This window comes from Dipodomys merriami, unplaced genomic scaffold (assembly GCF_024711535.1).
Source record: "Dipodomys merriami isolate MVZ:Mamm:240054 unplaced genomic scaffold, mDipMer1.0.p SCAF_4, whole genome shotgun sequence".
In the NCBI taxonomy this organism is placed as follows: Eukaryota; Metazoa; Chordata; class Mammalia; order Rodentia; family Heteromyidae; genus Dipodomys; species Dipodomys merriami.
Genome location: NW_027205603.1, coordinates 82393626 through 82410780, shown reverse-complemented (window position 1 = coordinate 82410780; position 17155 = coordinate 82393626). Strand labels below are relative to the sequence as shown.

The following is a 17155-nucleotide window of genomic DNA, read 5'->3' as shown; positions in this document are numbered from 1 at the left end:
CACACACACACACACACACACACACACACACACACCCATGCATATGCAGTTTTAAATATTACTTACTCTGAGTCTCCACAAGATACACACACACACACACATGCATATGCAGTTTTAAATATTACTTACTCTGAGTCTCCACAAGATCCAAAGCAACACTAGAAACTGTGTCCATTCCAGAGCTGATACAGGACTGGAAGTTTTTTAGGGAAGAGAGAGCAGACTCTATACCACTGAAGGAGATGAAACCAGTTGATCCTGAATTTGCACTGGAACGCCCTGGCATCTTGAAATTGCCTAAAATTTCAAATATAGTAACAAGCGTTGTGTGTCAGAATTACTGAATAGGAAATTAGCAAAGCTGGAAACATTCATATGACAATATTCATTATCTATATGCCACCCTTCAGTATCACTTGAGAGGACACCAAAGCATTATGCCATTATCTGGGCCACAAAATACAGATGTACTTAATCTTCATTTTTATAAAGGAGAGAGAATGCCCTTTTCCGAAAGATTCCTTGATGTCTACACATAAATGGGCCAAAAAAATTAGACTCATGATGCATTTTCCTTTAAAAAAAAAAAACTAACAATAAAAGCTTAATAAGGTAAGGTTTCAAAATTTTGTAATTTTAACTTATCTGATAGGCATGCATTTTGAATTCTAAAAACAACAACAACAAAAGTTTCTGATAGGCTTAGAAACTTTGTGAAATCTCAAATTCAGGAAAAGCAGAATTTTGTTAGCTCATCCATTATAACCATTTCAATTAACACCTTCATATTCAACACTCCCTGATCTATAACGTCAACTAACAACTCTCTAAGCTTTAAACCATTATGTAAAGTTGCCTATGAAGAAGCAGCTTAATTCAGAAACCATTTGAAATTCAGTTCACTGAAACCAACTAGAAAAGTAGAGGGAATTCACACAAGCTAAACGCATGGAAGGGCAGATCCTAAGGCAGCATGGGAACCAAAAAAGGAAGTCATTTTCTTGGTATCAAATAGACAAAGTATGAATTCAGGTTCACTGTCCCTTAATCACTATGTGACCACAGGCAGATTGTTGAGTCTCTCTCTGCCCCTCTCTGAAGTGGAACAGGAAGGAATAGTCATGACATCCATGTCTTGAAGCTGTGTAGCAGATATGACATGGCTCCTTTCCTTCACTACCAGCTTATCTTACACATTGACCTTTGTAGTTCCTCAGTTATGCCTTCTGAATTAATCATTTCTTCCACAAATAAGTACTGAAGGCCTTACCAGGTCAAACCTTACTCACTCAGAAACACAGAATAGAAAAAGAAAAGAGAGGACACAGAAGCCATAGATGCTGATTTTTATTCCTGACATGTCAATTCATTGCAAATATTTAACATTATCATTCATTGCTCATTCAAATAATTCAGGTAACAAGTATTCAATAAGTACCAAACACTGCTCTGAGCACTGCTCTGAGCATGGGTATGCAATGCAGTGGTTTACAAGATAAGCTCTCAAGATTTTCATTTTCAAGCACTGTTTTCTTTGCTCTAATTTGATACAAGTCTGCCTTGTGCCAGGCAGTATCCTAGGCACTAGGAATATTCAATTTCTGCTCCTCCGGGGATCATCAGTAGAGTAGGGGAGACAGATATGTACATATATATATATTAAACAACAGGGAAGTTATTGCAAAGTGGAGGCACAACCAAGAAAATGTTTGGTTTTGTCTTAGAAACTGATGTGAACAAGGATACATTTAATGGGGAGGGGCATCAAAGCACAGTAAAAGCATGTAGAAATGGAGACATAAAATTACGTAGAGTACACAACTCTCTAGACAGCTTATTTTAAAAATGTTATTTGATGACTCTCTTCTCTACAAATCTCCACCACCTCCTCCTCCATTAGCACCGAGCTCAAGACCTCATTTGCTATTTCACTGATGAAACAGAAGCAAAGGCTTCCCTCCTCACCTACCAGCCTCAATTTCCACATATGCTGCCTCTCTCCCTCTTGTTAAATCAACTGTCCCTGCTTGTAAGGCCACCTCCACATACCCACCAGATGCTCTTCCTCCATTCCTTCTCTGGGACATTCCCCCAGTAATTCTCCATGATTTCATGCACACTCATTTTTCCCACTCTGCCATTCTCTACAAGGAACAAATGGACGGTTACTTCTTCCATCTAAAAACATCCTCCCACCTTCCCTTCTGGTAACCATCTCTATTTTTATGCTCACCCTCACACAAAACTCCCTACACTTATCTCATTTCTCTCCAAATCCTCTCCTCCTACTCTTTCTTGAATACTTTCCTGCCAGGCTTCTATCCTTCCTCATTTATTGCAACCACTCCTACCAAGGTCACTGCTGCAGCCCTGGCCTCCTTGAACCACCAGGCAAAAGCATTCCACAGCTAAACACTCCCACCTTCACAGTGCACTCTCTACACCTGCCACCCTGGTTGTTCTTTCTTTTTTTTTTTTTTTTTTTTTTTTTGTCGGTCGTGGGGCTTGAACTCTGGGCCTGGGCGCTGTCCCTCAGCTCAAGGAGAGCGCTCTACCACTTGAGCTACAGCGTCACTTCCGGTTTTCTGGTGGTTTATTGGAGATAGGAGTCTCACGGTCTCTCCTGCCCGGGCTGGCTTTGAACCGCGATCCTCAGATCTCAGCCTCCTGAGTAGCTAGGATTACAGGCGTGAGCCACCAGCACCCAGCTCCTGGTTGTTCTTTCTATCTTGCTGGCTTTTCTCAATCTCTGCTGCTTCCCCTTTCTTGCCTTGAGCTCCCTATATTGGACCACAAGGTTCAGAACCTGGACCTCCTTGTCTTCTCCATGCAAATCAAATACATTCCTATCTAAAGCTAGGCCTTTTATGTCCTTTCTGCCAAGGTATCTGTCCCCCAGATATTCTCATTTCTCTAAGATCTCCCTTCAGATATCTCTGCATCACTGTTGGACACTCTATAAAATAGTAAGCCCTCCCACCCCTGCCAGTCACCACCTCCCAGGCATTCCCTACCCTCCTTCCTCTGTGGTTATATTTCCTCACAGGAAGTACTACTCAACAACACTCATTTATTTGTTCCTTTTGTTTACTGTCTCTAGTCCCCAATTTGACTCTATATTTCTTACACTTTTCTATTTTGTTCACAAAGCACCTGAAACAATGTGTAGCACACAGGAGCTATTGAACAAAGTCTTGGCAAAAGAATGAATGTATAAAATACCACATGTATACTCCCATAATTTCTTTTCTAGTTCTTCCAACAACCTCCTATGTGGTCTCCCATTCCCAATCTTGCCACTTCCACCTAATTTATCAACACAATACCCAAAGTGAACCATTGACAGCATGCATGCATAAGTCATGTTGCTGTCCTGCTCAAAAATCTCCTTTCATTCTAAAGGGTAAAGGCCAACAGATTCTATAACAGCCCTAAATGTTTCCTGAAATGGTCCCAGACCAAGCAGCTTCACTTCTGAACTTATTAGAAATGCAAGCTCTGGCCCCAATAATCTATACTTTACCAAGCCCTCTATGTGATTCTAATTCTGATGGACCTGGGCTGCAGTCTTGGCACACTGAAATCACCAAGCAGGCCAGGTGAAACACTGACGATGGGGCCTCAACCCCAAAATTTCTGATTGAAGGGAAACAATGACCATGGAAATGAGGCACTTAAGCAGGAGAATAAGTGATATATTACAAATTTAGAAGGTCTAAATTATCCAGGGAGAGTACTTCAGGTGAAAAAAAATAGTGTGATGGAAACAGATCATAGCAAAGTATGGAACGTATTCTCTTGGCCTAGCAAACAGGGACAAAGGCAAGGAAAAGATATTGGACTTCATTCTTTGAAAGAACAAGGAGAGAGTCTTAAGTGAAAGATAACAAATCAGTCCATTTGGTTCTGAGGGTCATCCAAAGGGGCATTGAGCTTTATGTATTTGCTAAAATTTTCTCTCAGTTATATATGTTTGAGTATGGGTTCTGAAACAGGGACTCATTGTTATTTTCTATCATTTTAAGATTTCATATCAAAGGAGAAGATATGAATACAAATTAAAAACCCAATGACCCCCTTTTAAGATGCATATTTTGTGGAAGAGAACATTTATTTACAATCTTATTACAGCAAATGAGTCATTTTACATAATATAAACACAAATGTATCCAATAAGGCATAAAATATAAATCCTCCCAAATCAGGGTCAAAACCCAGAAATCAGAGGGGAAACAACCATATGAGAAAGTGCTACAGTTGTGACACAAATTTTCTGTGAGCTCCATGATAATAAAAAGGGAAAGATTACTATCCAAAAAGAAAATAGGGCCAGATACCTGGGGCTCACGCCTGTAATCCTAGCTACTCAGGAGGCTGAGATCTGAGAATCGAAGTTCAAAGCCAGTCCAGGCAGGAAAGTCTGTGAGACTCTTATCTCCAATAAACCACTAAAAACCGGAAGTGGCCCTGTGGCTCAAGAGGTAGAGTGCTAGACTTAAGCTAAAGAGATGAGGGACAGCACCCAGGCCCAGAGTTCAAGCCCTACAACTGACCAAAAAGAAAAAAAAAAGATAAAGAGAGAAGGAAGGAAGGAAGGAAAGAAGGAAGGAAGGAAGGAAGGAAGGAAGTAAAGAAAGAAAGAAAGAAAGAAAGAAAGAAAGAAAGAAAGAAAGAAAGGAAGGGAAGAGAGAAAGAGAGAAGAAGGAAGGAAGGAAGGAAGGAAGGAAGAAGGAAGGAAGGAAGGAAGGAAGGAAGAAAGAAAGAAAGAAAGAAGGAAGGAAGGAAGGAAGAATGAAAGAAAAAATAGAAACTCACAAAAAAGCTTTGGCTGGCAATCTTCTTCACACACTGTTCCAAATCCCAGCACAAGATTTACCTGTTGGTGCCATGACAATGACTTGTTTACTTCTTCATCGGCCCTATTCCTATCCACTGCAATCTGAATGTTTCTTTCTCATCTAACCTTCTTTCAGAGTCTATGCTCTGTCCTGAAATTCCTATGTGAAATCTGAACACTCAAGGCAGTGGAGGTAAAGCCTTCTGGGAGGTGACTAGATTTGTACTCATGAATGGAATCGGTCCACTATGAATAATGTTAGAGAGCCACCTTGCACTTCCTCTATGTGGGGACATAGTTAAGCATAATGCAAAAAAAACAGGAAATAAGATCTTACTAGACCTTACCAAATTTGACAGCACCTAGATCCTGGAATTTCAGCTTCCAAAATGAAAAGAAATACCTTTCTGGTCGTTTTTTGTTGTTGTTTTGTTTTTGTTGGTTGTGGGGCTTGAACTCTGAGCCTGGGTTCTGTCCCTCAGCTCTTCAGCTCAAGATTAGTGCTCTACCACTTGAGCCATAGTACCACATCCGATTTTCTGGTGGTTTAGTGGAGATTGAAGTCTCATGGACTGGCTTGTAACCTTGATCCTCAGATCTCAGCCTCCTGAGTAGCTAGGATTACAGGCGTGAGCCTTCTGTACCCAGCTTCTTTATGTTTTCTCAAATAGGGACATTTAACAACAGCTAGAATCAGTTTTGGTTGTTGTGCTGGAAAATAGGAGTTACCTGTCAACACCCAGCTAGAAGAGCCCACGGATAGTGCCAAATATTCCAGAATGTGTAGAACAGTCCTACAAAGACTCATTTGGCCCCAAAGGGCAACAAGGCGCTGGTTAAGAGACAGTGGTTTAAATCAACCTCTTTTCTGATCCTTCCCCAGTACATATTGATTTTTTTGGATACCTATATCAAGAAGGTTTACAATGGAGTTATCTCCTGAGGTCTGCGAAAGGGGGAGAGAGGGGATGATTTTGCTTAGCACACTAATTTGCCTCTCCTGACGAGCTGGGAAGATTTTCTGTGGCATAGTAAATTATTAATATTCAATTTTTCCTGTATCTGTATAGTACCAAGGTATTCATAGCCCAAACGTTTTAGAAAATATGCTGACCTATACAGTGGTCTTGAACAATGTTATCTCAGTGTCTGTCTCAATGGTCTCTTGTCTCTTTTGACTTTGTCTCTTTCTCTCCCCCCTCTCTTACACACACACACACACACACACACACACACACACACACACACACACACACACACACACACCAAGATACATCCATCTCTCCTAAGATTTCTCTTACCCATGAAGTTGCTTTTTCCCTCCTTCCACTGTCTGCAACACACATGCACACACATTTCTATTATAAAACTTATCTCAGAGGTTTGCTCACGCCTGTCACCAATTCTGGAACTCCTTGAACTAGAACGTTGGCATGTTCTAATCTAGAGGAAATTAACTCCTCACGCAAAGCAGGCGATCAATAAAGACCTGATGAAAGTTACAAAAAGAATCATAAAGAATGCCACCACTTTCAGGTCACCTACAAGGGTCCCATAAAGGCGTGTCTCACGCTACCTTTTCATTACCTCTAATTCCCAACATCAATTTATCAGGAGGAAAGAAAAGGAAACTGAGGCCCTGACAGTGTTTGACAATCTGTTCATGCCTCAGCTGTCAAAGCCAGTTCGAATCAAGATTTTTCCCCCCTCAAAACCTCGTGGTCGTCTTCCCCACACACTTCGGGCTGAAGGAGGGGAGTGGGTCGCAGTCCCACCGCCGTGGCGTGGAAATGGCCGGAACCACAACTCAAGTCGACAGACGTACCGTCCAGAGTCCCTGAGGAACCACCCCTCCGAAGGGGCTGACGGCTCCCGCCACCTTCCCCATCGCTGCCCCCGCTCCTGCCTTACCCGGTGTTGCCCGACTTAGCTCAGTCTGTTGAATCCCAACTTCACACTCCCGGAGGCCAACTCTTTCCCTCAGCCGCCGCACCACTCGTTGAAACGCGCCGAGCGCGGGCTCTTACGTCATCACCAGGCGCCGCGAGCGGTCACGTGACGCTCCAGCTGCCTCCACTCTTCTTCAAGTCATGTGATGGCCTGGTGAGGCCGGGGCGGAAGCAGGGCTCCGGCTAGCTTCAAGTCTAAAGCAGGCGACAGAAAAGGTCCCCTGCGGAGCGAGAAGGTTCGGTCTGGGGTGCGAACTCCCGGGCGCCACCACCGGCCCGGAGCGTGCGCGGCCCAGCTGACAGGTAAGTTGGGCGAGGTGCAAACCCCGCTGTTCGCGTCCCCCTGTCCCTTCCCCGACTTCGTGGCTGGGCCGCGCCGACCGAGGGTCCGTCACAGCCCCGCGCACAGTCAGAGAGGGGGCTAAGGACGGAGGACTTAGGGACCCCCGGGTGTGGGGGCTGTCGTCCAGCTCATTGTCTCTCCTCGGTGGAAATCGTTGTGCACACTCCCTTGGCACTTAGGCGGCGGATGTTCAGTGACTGGCTCGCATCGGATCCTTGCAAGTTCCCAGGAGCAATCGTGTGAGGATTACCCTTGTTATTATTCCATTTTCTCTGGAGAAAAACCGAGGAGTTACTAGGAGCTTTTACACTGGCCTGGTTTTGAATGAGAGCCTTAAGTTGGGTAAAGTCTTTGCTCCTCCCAGAACCGTATTTCCTCCACCTGTAACATAGTGTCATAGTTCCTGCATTTCGGAGAAAGTGTGGCCCAGGCTGTGGTTCCAGTGGTTCAAAGGAGGGTGGGGGGGGCTGGGGGTGAAGGTGGGAACTACAGCCAGACAGCAATGGAACCTTAGTTCTTGATGCTAAAAGTACTGGAGTTCCCTTTAACATGGGTGAGGAGTAGTGAAGGAGTTGTACTAGAGACACTTTCCCTAATTGTCCTTTACCTGTCTTTCCTAGGATTCGTGAGCCAGACTAAAGGAATCAGTTTCATTTCAGAACTTTTTGGGAGGAGATATGTGATATTTTCCCCCAGTAGCCATTGTATTTTGAGGAAGATAATGGATTTGTGGAAACTATTACTCCCTTCTTTATGAAACTGAGGTTTTGTGTAAGGATAAAAATAGACTGACCTTCTTTTGTCCTGAATGAGATCAACAGTAATTTGTCCCGGGCAATTAAATGTTGTTTTCCACTTGTCATGATGCCATGCTTCATTCTTGAAAACATACTTTGTAACATATGAAATAATATGAAATAATAATAATAATTACAGTAATAATAAAGAGATTTTTGGCTCAATTTCATGTAATAATACATTAGAAAAATGTATTCAAAAAATTGGTCTTTATGACTTTTCTTTATCCCTTATGCCAGAAACCCTCTGAAAGAATGATCTAATATAGCTTTTTATATGATGCTTATTTGATCCTCATTCTATAGTAATTTTTTTAAAGCTGAACTCTTAACACATTGTAAAAGTGTTAACACCTATTCACCTCTTGGGTGGGTAGAAAGGTTATCAAGCTTTTTTTTTTTTTTTTTTTGGTTGGAGGGGGATGATCCTCGAGGTTAAACACAGGGATTCACCCTCACATGTAAGCCACAACTCACTGTTTTTGAGATAGAGCCCACTAACTTATCCTAGGCTGGCCACCTATTTCATGATTCTTCTGCCTCCACCTCCAGAGTAGCTGGTATTGCAAGAATGTATCACCATACTGAATGTGATTAGTCATCTATAAGGATAGTTTTTTTTTTGGTTTTTTTTTTGGGGGGGGCGGTCCTATTGTGGGGCCTGAACTCTGGGCCTGGGCGCCATCCCTCAGCTCTTCAGCTCAAGGCTAGCACTCTACCACTTGAGCCACAGCACCACTTCCGGCTTTTCTTTTCTGCTTATGTGGTGCTGAGGAATTGAACCCAGGGCCTCATGCATGCAAGGCAAGCGCTCTACCACTGAGCCACCTTCCCAGCCCTTTAAGGATAGTTTTAATTCTGATGGGCAAGTTGCAGAAATTCTGTTTTCTGCATACAAAATATATTCAGTACAGATTAGGAGGTATAGTATATAATAATGTAACTAATTTCTTTTTTCAGTTAATTTTTACTTTTGTTTTCAAAAACTTAACAATAAATGTTCACATTAGTTGCGATAGAAAGCTCAGATGTTCTTTATAAGGTAAAACATTATCGAATTCATGGCTAAATGTAATTCATATTTTACTTTTGCATTAAAAAAATCTGTAGCCGGGCACTGTGGTTTACGCCTGTAATCCTAGCTACTCAGGAGGCTGAGATCTGAGGATCGAGGTTCAAAGCCAGCCCAGGCAGGAAAGTCCGTGAAACTCTTTATCTCAATAAACCACCAGAAAATCGGAAGTGGCACTGTAGCTCAAGTGGTAGAGTACTAGCCTTGAGCTGAAGAGCTGAGGGACAATGTCAGGCCCAGAGTTCAAGCCCCATGACAGACAAAAAAAAAAAAAAAAAAAAACAACCCTGTATAACTAATGCGGATGGAATGTAGCTTGTTGGTAGAGTGTGTTTACCTAGTGTGCGCAAAGCCCTGGATTCAAACTCCAACACAAAAGGAGAAAAGGACAGGCGAGCACATGAAGAAAAAGAAAGAAAAGAAATTACATTAACATTGTTTATAAAACTTTTAATACAACCAACCTATGTAATAAAGACCCCTAACATTTGTTTTGTTTTTGCCAAACATATCTGTTTTTTTTCACTCTTCTAATATTGTTTTAAAGTTACCTAGTCTATAATTTTCTTTTAGTAGGGACCTAGGGATTAAAAATAAGAGAAAGTACACAAAGTCTTTATACATTGTCTCTCCAGGCCTTAGTTTTCCTTAATGTGTACATGTGAATGCTGAGTCTTACCTATTCATTTCTTGGAAGAGATATGTTCAGCTTCTCCAGGATCCCACTGTCTGTCCTATCCTCATGTCCTATCTGGGAGTGGCTACACTCTTAATCAAAGCTTGGTCTTTTCTTAATGAGTCTAGAGCAAGGTTGAGAGAACTTTTTCCCCCAAGGGCTGTTTAAATATTTATAACATCATTCACTGACCATACAAAATTATCAACTTAAAAATAGCCTGCATATTTGGTCCAGCATTAACTCACTCTAGTGTGATAGGTGGAATTGCTTCGCTTTAGTAAGGTGTATGGTATGAGTAAGTATTAATGATGTTCCTACTTGCTTGACTGGAGTTCAGTCAACTCTTTGTGTTGGCAAGTTTTGAAAAGAACTGCTCTTGTAGCAGTATGTTGTCCAAACATACATGCATATATCAGTGCATGTCTCCTACAAGTGGGAAATCCATCATGGTACATAATGTTTGTAGAACTCAAGCAGTGGGAGGTGGTTGTAACTAGCTTTCATCTCATGATCACTTTGCAATTGCTCTCATGTTATAGGTTATTAGACACATCGGCTGCTTCTTCACTGAACAGTATACCTCAGATGCTCAATTTTGTTTACATTCACATTCTTGAATCTGTCGTCAAATGCCTCAGTTAAGTTTCACGCCTTGACCAGTGATTCAAGTGTTCTGGAAGGCTTTTTTATTTCCATAAGGGAAATGTATTATTCTTTTCAAGTTGCATTTTTCACAGCATTAAGTTTCAGATTATTTCACATTGGAAAACGGCAAACTGAGAGGCTAACTGGGGTCCTGAAGCTTGAAGTTCAGCAATGAGAAGTACTTAGTCATGTCCACCATGAACTCTAGATCACACATCACACAGCCATTTGCTGTTGTTGCATTTGCTGACAGATTTTCCCTTCATCTCCTGTGCTATTTGATTTCATGCAAAGTTTGTAAAACCTCATTAGCCTGTTCACACAACTTAGCTGCCGTACTTCACAGTGATAAACAAGATCAATGTACTTAGAGTCACAGGCTTTCCTGAAGCTGAAAACCGGTTCTGGCTTCTTGGAAGTTGAAAAATGATAACTAACATCAGATTAGGAAAGAGAAAGGGGGAAGGGGGGGAGGAAAGGGATGGTAGAGAAAAAACAAAGGAGAGGGTAACAATGCTCAATGGGAAATGGACTCATTACCTTGCTCATGTAAATGTAACCCCTCTGTACAATATCTTTACAATAAAAGTATATATTTAAATTTTTTAAAATTAGCATAAAAAAGAAAAGAGAAGAATAACGAAGATGATGACACAGTGAACAATTGAAATGAGAATGATCTGAAAAAAAAAACTAAGAGAGAAGCCATTGAAAAAAAATGAATGGCATTTTAAATATTATGAAAATTGCTTTAATGGGGTGTGACCTGCAATCCTACCTACCTGAGAAACAAAGGAAGATCTCAAGCTGAGGGCAGATTAGGCAGAAGTTGCCATTTTAAAGATTATACTATGAAAGTTAACAATGAAATACAGGTATTGTACTATCAAATTCGTAGTAAGCGTCTGGTGACAGGACTCAAGTGGTATGCAGGTCTTGACTTAAGTCTTTAGAACTGAAAAAATTGTAGTTAGCTGCAATTTAGGATTGTTTGTTGAATTAGTGAATGTTGTGATTTAACTCCAGCTCCTAAATTTTGTTTTATGGAAAAGTCACTTTCATAATTTTTTTGGTAGGTCCTGGGGCTTGAACTCTGAGCCTGAACATTGGTCCCTCAGCTCTTCAGCTCAAGGCTAGTGCTCTACCACTTGAGCCACTGAGCCACTTATGGTTTTCTGAGTGGTTTATTGAAGATAAGAGTCTCATGGACTTTCCTACCCCTGCTGGCTTTGAGCAGAGATCCTCAGATCTCAGCCTCCTGAGTAGCTAGGATTACAAGTGTGAGCCACCGCACCCAGCTTACTTTCATCAATGTTGTGTCATTTCAGCATACACTCATCTAGTCCAAGGAAGTCCTTAGTTTTTGAGAATCTTTCTTGCTGTCATCTGTTGCCCATAGGCATCTCACTCTCCATACTCTCCATACCAGTCTTGGAAGACACTAGGAAGAGAGGAAAGGGACTGGTCAGGAAGCAGTTTTGTTGATTCACCTCTGATTCCAAGGATGCTTATTAGAAAACACAGTATAGGAAGCTCAGAGCTGCTCAGATTTTCATGTGTACACTAAACAATTTCACTCGTTAATGTGATTTTGTTTCATCATGGTACATAATGTTTGTAGAACTCAAGCAGTGGGAGGTGATTGTTACTAGCTTTCATCAAAATTGTTTTCTTTTCCTTTTTACTAGACTATACTATCTCCTGCTTTGTCCATATTTTCCCCTCTATCAACCCTTTCCTTAATGGTCTTCTCTGTTTCTATTGCCATGTGTAGATTCTTAATTGTACTTTTTTTTATAAAATGGGATCATCCCACTCATGTTTCTGTGTTTTAATTTTCCCACCCCCCAAAAAAAATAGTTCTCAGAAATCCTTCACTTAATACATCTCGAATTAATTCTTGCTAATGCTAATTAAGTTATGTTTGCCTTATCTCATTTACTTTGTTCGAGATGTTTGTGAGGCTGCAAGGAAAAATAAATCTTGGTCCTAGCCTTAGGTTGGTGCTTGTATTTTTAAGGGATAGAATCTTAAGCATGACACTGTTATAAGAGAGCATGTATTGTTTTTTGTATAAATATTCACTTTGCAAAAAGATGAACAGTTCATATTTCACCAATAGTGCACTTTCCCAAGTTCTACCTGGAACACCTGGAACAAATATTATTGTTTTAATCATTGGCAACCTAATGTATCTAGTGACTTGGAGTACTTACTTTAATTCATAGTTCCTTCACTGCTAGTGACTTATGTATCTTTTCTTAAACTTTACCATGTGGATTACCCTTTGTACATCACCTCCCCTTTGTGATGTTCGTCCACTTTTTGGTTGAGTAGCTAGCTCTCTTGTCATCCACTTGTGAGATCCTTTGTAAGATCTTTCCACTTTTCAGCCCCATATTCCAAATTGCCATAGAAAAGCCTTTAAATGTTAGATACTAAATGTCTTTATAGCTTTGGGTTTCCTTCTGGAATCCTGAGTTCTTAGAAGTGACAATTTTAATTCAGACTACCCAGTGTGAGAAGAGTACTCATTTCCAAAAGAATACTGCTAGTAAAGGCCTTGTATTGACAAGTGAGTGTGTGCTACATTATTTGTTTATCTTGGCCAAACTCTCAAACATTTAATCACTTTTTCTACTTTTTTTTTTTCTCCAGGGCTTATCTCCTCAGTAGTACTACAGGGAGCTATCGGGGCAAAGTTCACCTATATGTTGTTATTTATATACTTGCCATACAATGATAAATAGTGTTGTATTCCTGCTCACTTGCTGCAGTTTTTCACAATACTAGTCATCCTCCATTCTCTAATGATTTGGGCTTTACATCAGAATCGTCTTGAGAGCTTCTTTGAAAATCACATGCTTAGGGGCTGGGAAGGTAGCTAAGTGGTAGAGTGCTTGCCTTGCATGCATGAGGCCCTGGGTTCAATTCCTCATCACCACATAAACAAAAAAAGCCAGAAGTGGATCCAGTGGTAGAGTGCTAGCCTTGAGCTGAAGAGTTGAGGGATGGCGCCCAGGCCCAGAGTTCAGGTCCCATGACTGACCCAAAAAAAAATATATATATACATATATATATACATATATATATATATATATATATATATATATATATATATATATATATATACACACATATATCACATGCTTAACCAGATGCCAGTGGCTCACACCTATAATCCTAGTTACTCAGGAGGCTGAGATATGGAGAATTAAGATCTGAAACCAGTCCAGGCCAAAAAAAAAAAAAAAAAAAAAGTCCATCTTCACAATACAGCAAAAAGCAGGCCTGGAAACATAGTGCAAATGGTGGAGTCTAGCTAAGTAAGCAAGCCAAGCAAGCACAAAGGCCCTGCCTTCACCCTGCTAAAAACACCTCCTCCAAAAACAATTAAATGGTTTCGATCTGCTTATAACCTGATAAATGGAGCCTTTTAATGTTCTAGGAGATTCTATTACTCTGCCAGACTTGAGAATGACTATACTATAAAATAAGTTGCTTAAACATCTTTATCTCTAACCTAGCAAAGAGGCACTCAGCATGTGATGATTAGGTAAAGAAGATAAATCTTTGCCCTCAAGAACTTTCAGAAGAATGGCTTGTTAACAATAATTACAATGTTTCATGTGTAATTGTAAGTATGCAATTAGCAATAATTGATTCTGCTAACAGCCAGACTTTAGTACTGAATCATATGGGACTTTTGGACCAATTTAACTGTCTATAAATAATTTTTGTACAATTTTGTAGAACCTATATAATATTGAAAAAAATCTTGGATATGTTTATACCTTAACTTTGTAAGCCCATTTGGTAAATAACTTAAAGTTGATGTACAAGGGTATGCCTCTGAGCTCTTGTTTCTTGTTTGCAGTTACTTGCTAAAGTATTGAATCATAAAGGATAAGGGAGATGTTGGGAACATAGCTACCCTATGTCTTCTAACTCAGAGATGAGCAATATCATATTTTTTCTCATAAGTAGAACTGAATAAAAGTCAGAAAGAGGTCCAGATATTTAGTCTAGCAAAGGCTCTCCACACTGAAAACATGGAGAATAAATGCCCAGCCCCATATCAGAGCTTAAATTTTATATAGTGAGTTTGAGAGGAAAAAAAATCTTATATGTGTCTTAAAGTATATACACATGCTTCCTTTAAAAATAGACATTTACATACTCTTTGTTTTAAAACAGATTCTTTAATGGAGAATCCAGTCAGTGTGCACACCTGGTTTTATGCAATGATCTACAGACCCCAGCTCTGAAGCCAGTTCATCATTCCCACTATCCACGTGTGGACTAATTGGTCACCCTCACAATGTTGGACTTCCTAGCTGAGAACAACCTCTGTGGCCAAGCAATCTTGAGGATTGTCTCCTGTGGCAATGCCATCATAGCTGAGCTGCTGAGGCTGTCCGAGTTTATTCCTACTGTGTTCCGGTTGAAAGACCGAGCTGATCAACAGAAGTATGGAGATATCATATTTGATTTCAGCTATTTTAAGGTACTCTCCCCTGTGACATTTGTATTGCTATCCTTTTCAACAAAACCTGTTTTCTCTAGGAGCCGTGATACCCCCAAAGGTCAAGTCATTAAGGAGAAAGAGTTCAAGATAAGAACTTTTGAACCAAACACTATCAACTCTCAACTGAGACGATGGAGCCATTATGTCGAAAACCCTAACACAAAATAGTCAGATTTTAAAGAGAAAATGTTGGGCATATGTATTTCATCTTTTAAGTACCCCTCAGTTGCAAAGGGATTTTCTGCCTAGTCTTCTATTATTTTCATGATTTTCTGTTGCTCTGCTTTAAATATAAGAACATAATACACTTTAAACGACTATGTAGTGAGAGAGCGAAGGAAGGGGTGACATTGCCCAAAAAGAAATGTACTCTTTACTGACTTAGGTATTTGTAACCCCTTTGTACATCATCTTTGTAATGACAATAAAAAATTAAATTAATAAAAGACTGTAGAAGCCAGGCGCCAGTGGCTCACGCCTGTAATCCTAGCTACTCAGGAGGCCCAGATCTGAGGATCGTGGTTCAAAGCCAGCCCGGGCAGGAAAGTCCATGAGACTCTTATCTCCAATAAACCACTAGAAAACCAGAAGTGGTGCTGTGGCTCAAGTGGTAGAGCACTTGCCTTGAGCTGAAGAGCTCAGGGACAGTGCCCAAGCCCAGAGTTCAAGCCCCATAGCTGACCAAAAAAAGAAAAAAAAAAGACTGTAGAAAATGTTTTCAACAAGTATGCCTTTATTTCACATAAGTATATTTTTCTTCTTAGGGTCCAGAGTTATGGGAAAGCAAACTGGAAGCGAAACCAGAGCTACAGGATTTAGATGAAGAATTTCGGGAAAACAACATAGAAATTGTGACCAGATTTTACTTAGCATTTCAAAGTGTGCACAAGTATATCGTAGATTTAAACAGGTATTGATTAATTTAGTAACACCATATTCTGATAGTAAGTACTGGAGAGGGAGAAGGAACTCATATAGAACATGTCCTTTACTGATTATGCCATGCATAAAACTAGTCTTCTTAAGTATTTGGGGATTTCATCATAACTTTCTGCTCTTGTAAAATATCATAATAGACTTGGCTTATTCTAAGCCACATAGCTTTGAGCCAATGGTTTGTAACACTATTCTAGTATATTATATATGAGAACAGAGAAAAAGAAACTAATTTTTGTAAATTAAGTTTCTTTTATGAATTAACAGTTCTTAAAAGCTTATTATTTATTAACCTATTAACAATTCCATATTTTTTGCTGCTACTTCTAAAATAGTTATAATTCATAAATTACATGAATATCCTTAATTTTCAACCTGTGTCCCACATCACCATGAATCATGGCTTATAAGCTTCTAAGTTTGGGGCTGGGAAGGTGACTCAGTGGTAGAGCGCTTGCCTTGCATGCATGAGGCCCTGGGTTCAATTCCTCAGCACCACATAAGCAAAAAGAAAAAAGCCAGAACTGGCGCTATGGCTCAAGTGATAGAGGGCTAGCCTTGAGCTGAAGAGCTGAGGGACAGCGCCCAGGCCCTGAGTTCAGGCCCCACAACCGGACCCCCCCCCAAAAAAAAGATTCTAAGTTCTTTTTTTGGGGGGGGTGGTCCAGTTGTGGGGTCTGAACTCTGGGCCTGGACACTGTCCCTCAGCTCTTCAGCTCAAGGCTAGCCCTCTACCACTTGAGTCACAGCGCCACTTCCAGCTGTTTTTTTCTGCTTATGTGGTGCTGAGGAATCAAACCCAGGGCCTCATGCATGCAAGGCAAGCGCTCTACCACTGAGCCACCTTCTCAGTTTTCAAGTTCTTAAAAACATTAAAGAGAAGACCACAAACTAGTAAATGTCAGAATACCTAATATCCTTTATTATGTATTTTTAAATCTTTGCTTTTTAAAAGATGTTGTAGTTTCCATAATAACTTGGGTTTTATTTCTAGATATCTAGATGATCTCAATGAAGGTGTTTATATTCAGCAAACAATAGAAACTGTGCTTCTCAATGAAGATGGAAAACAACTCCTAGTAAGTAAGAGTGAGCATATAAGGTAGAAATCCAAGAAGAGAAAACTGAGCATTTTTTTTCCTCCATAAGTCACAAATATATAGAGAACACTAGTTAAAAAGAAGCAAGTAAGGTGATAATAATCTTCTAATCTACAGGTACATATCTGAGGTTAGAAAGTAGTAAACAGCCGGGCGGGCACCTGGTGGCTCACTCCTGTAATGCTAGCTACTCAGGAGGCTGAGATGTGAGGATCATGGTTCAAAGCCAGCCCGGGCAAGAAAATCCATGAAACTCTTATCTCCAATAA

At 40.4% G+C, this 17155-nt stretch overlaps 2 protein-coding genes across 5 annotated transcripts in view; one reads left to right on the top strand and one right to left on the bottom strand.

The window, feature by feature from the left end:
- Nsmce2 (NSE2 (MMS21) homolog, SMC5-SMC6 complex SUMO ligase) overlaps nt 1-6858 on the bottom strand; it is a 206795-nt gene extending 199937 nt beyond the window's left edge. For 2 of the 3 annotated variants that reach the window (XM_069991390.1, XM_069991391.1), the window contains exons 1-3: nt 6749-6858; nt 2054-2144; nt 130-297 (exon numbers count right to left, since the gene is read on the bottom strand). In XM_069991390.1, coding sequence (XP_069847491.1) covers nt 130-297; nt 2054-2114 — 229 coding nt within the window. In that variant the 5' untranslated portion in view covers nt 2115-2144; nt 6749-6858. The remainder of the gene's footprint in view (nt 1-129; nt 298-2053; nt 2145-6748) is intronic. The other variant, XM_069991393.1, reaches the window with a different exon arrangement.
- Nucleotides 6859-6937: 79 nt separating this feature from the next.
- Washc5 (WASH complex subunit 5) overlaps nt 6938-17155 on the top strand; it is a 42831-nt gene continuing 32613 nt past the window's right edge. The window contains exons 1-5 of one of the 2 annotated variants that reach the window (XM_069991386.1): nt 6938-7089; nt 13850-13959; nt 14520-14829; nt 15615-15760; nt 16781-16865. In XM_069991386.1, the coding sequence (XP_069847487.1) occupies nt 14644-14829; nt 15615-15760; nt 16781-16865 (417 nt within the window). In that variant the 5' untranslated portion in view covers nt 6938-7089; nt 13850-13959; nt 14520-14643. The remainder of the gene's footprint in view (nt 7090-13849; nt 13960-14519; nt 14830-15614; nt 15761-16780; nt 16866-17155) is intronic. The other variant, XM_069991385.1, reaches the window with a different exon arrangement.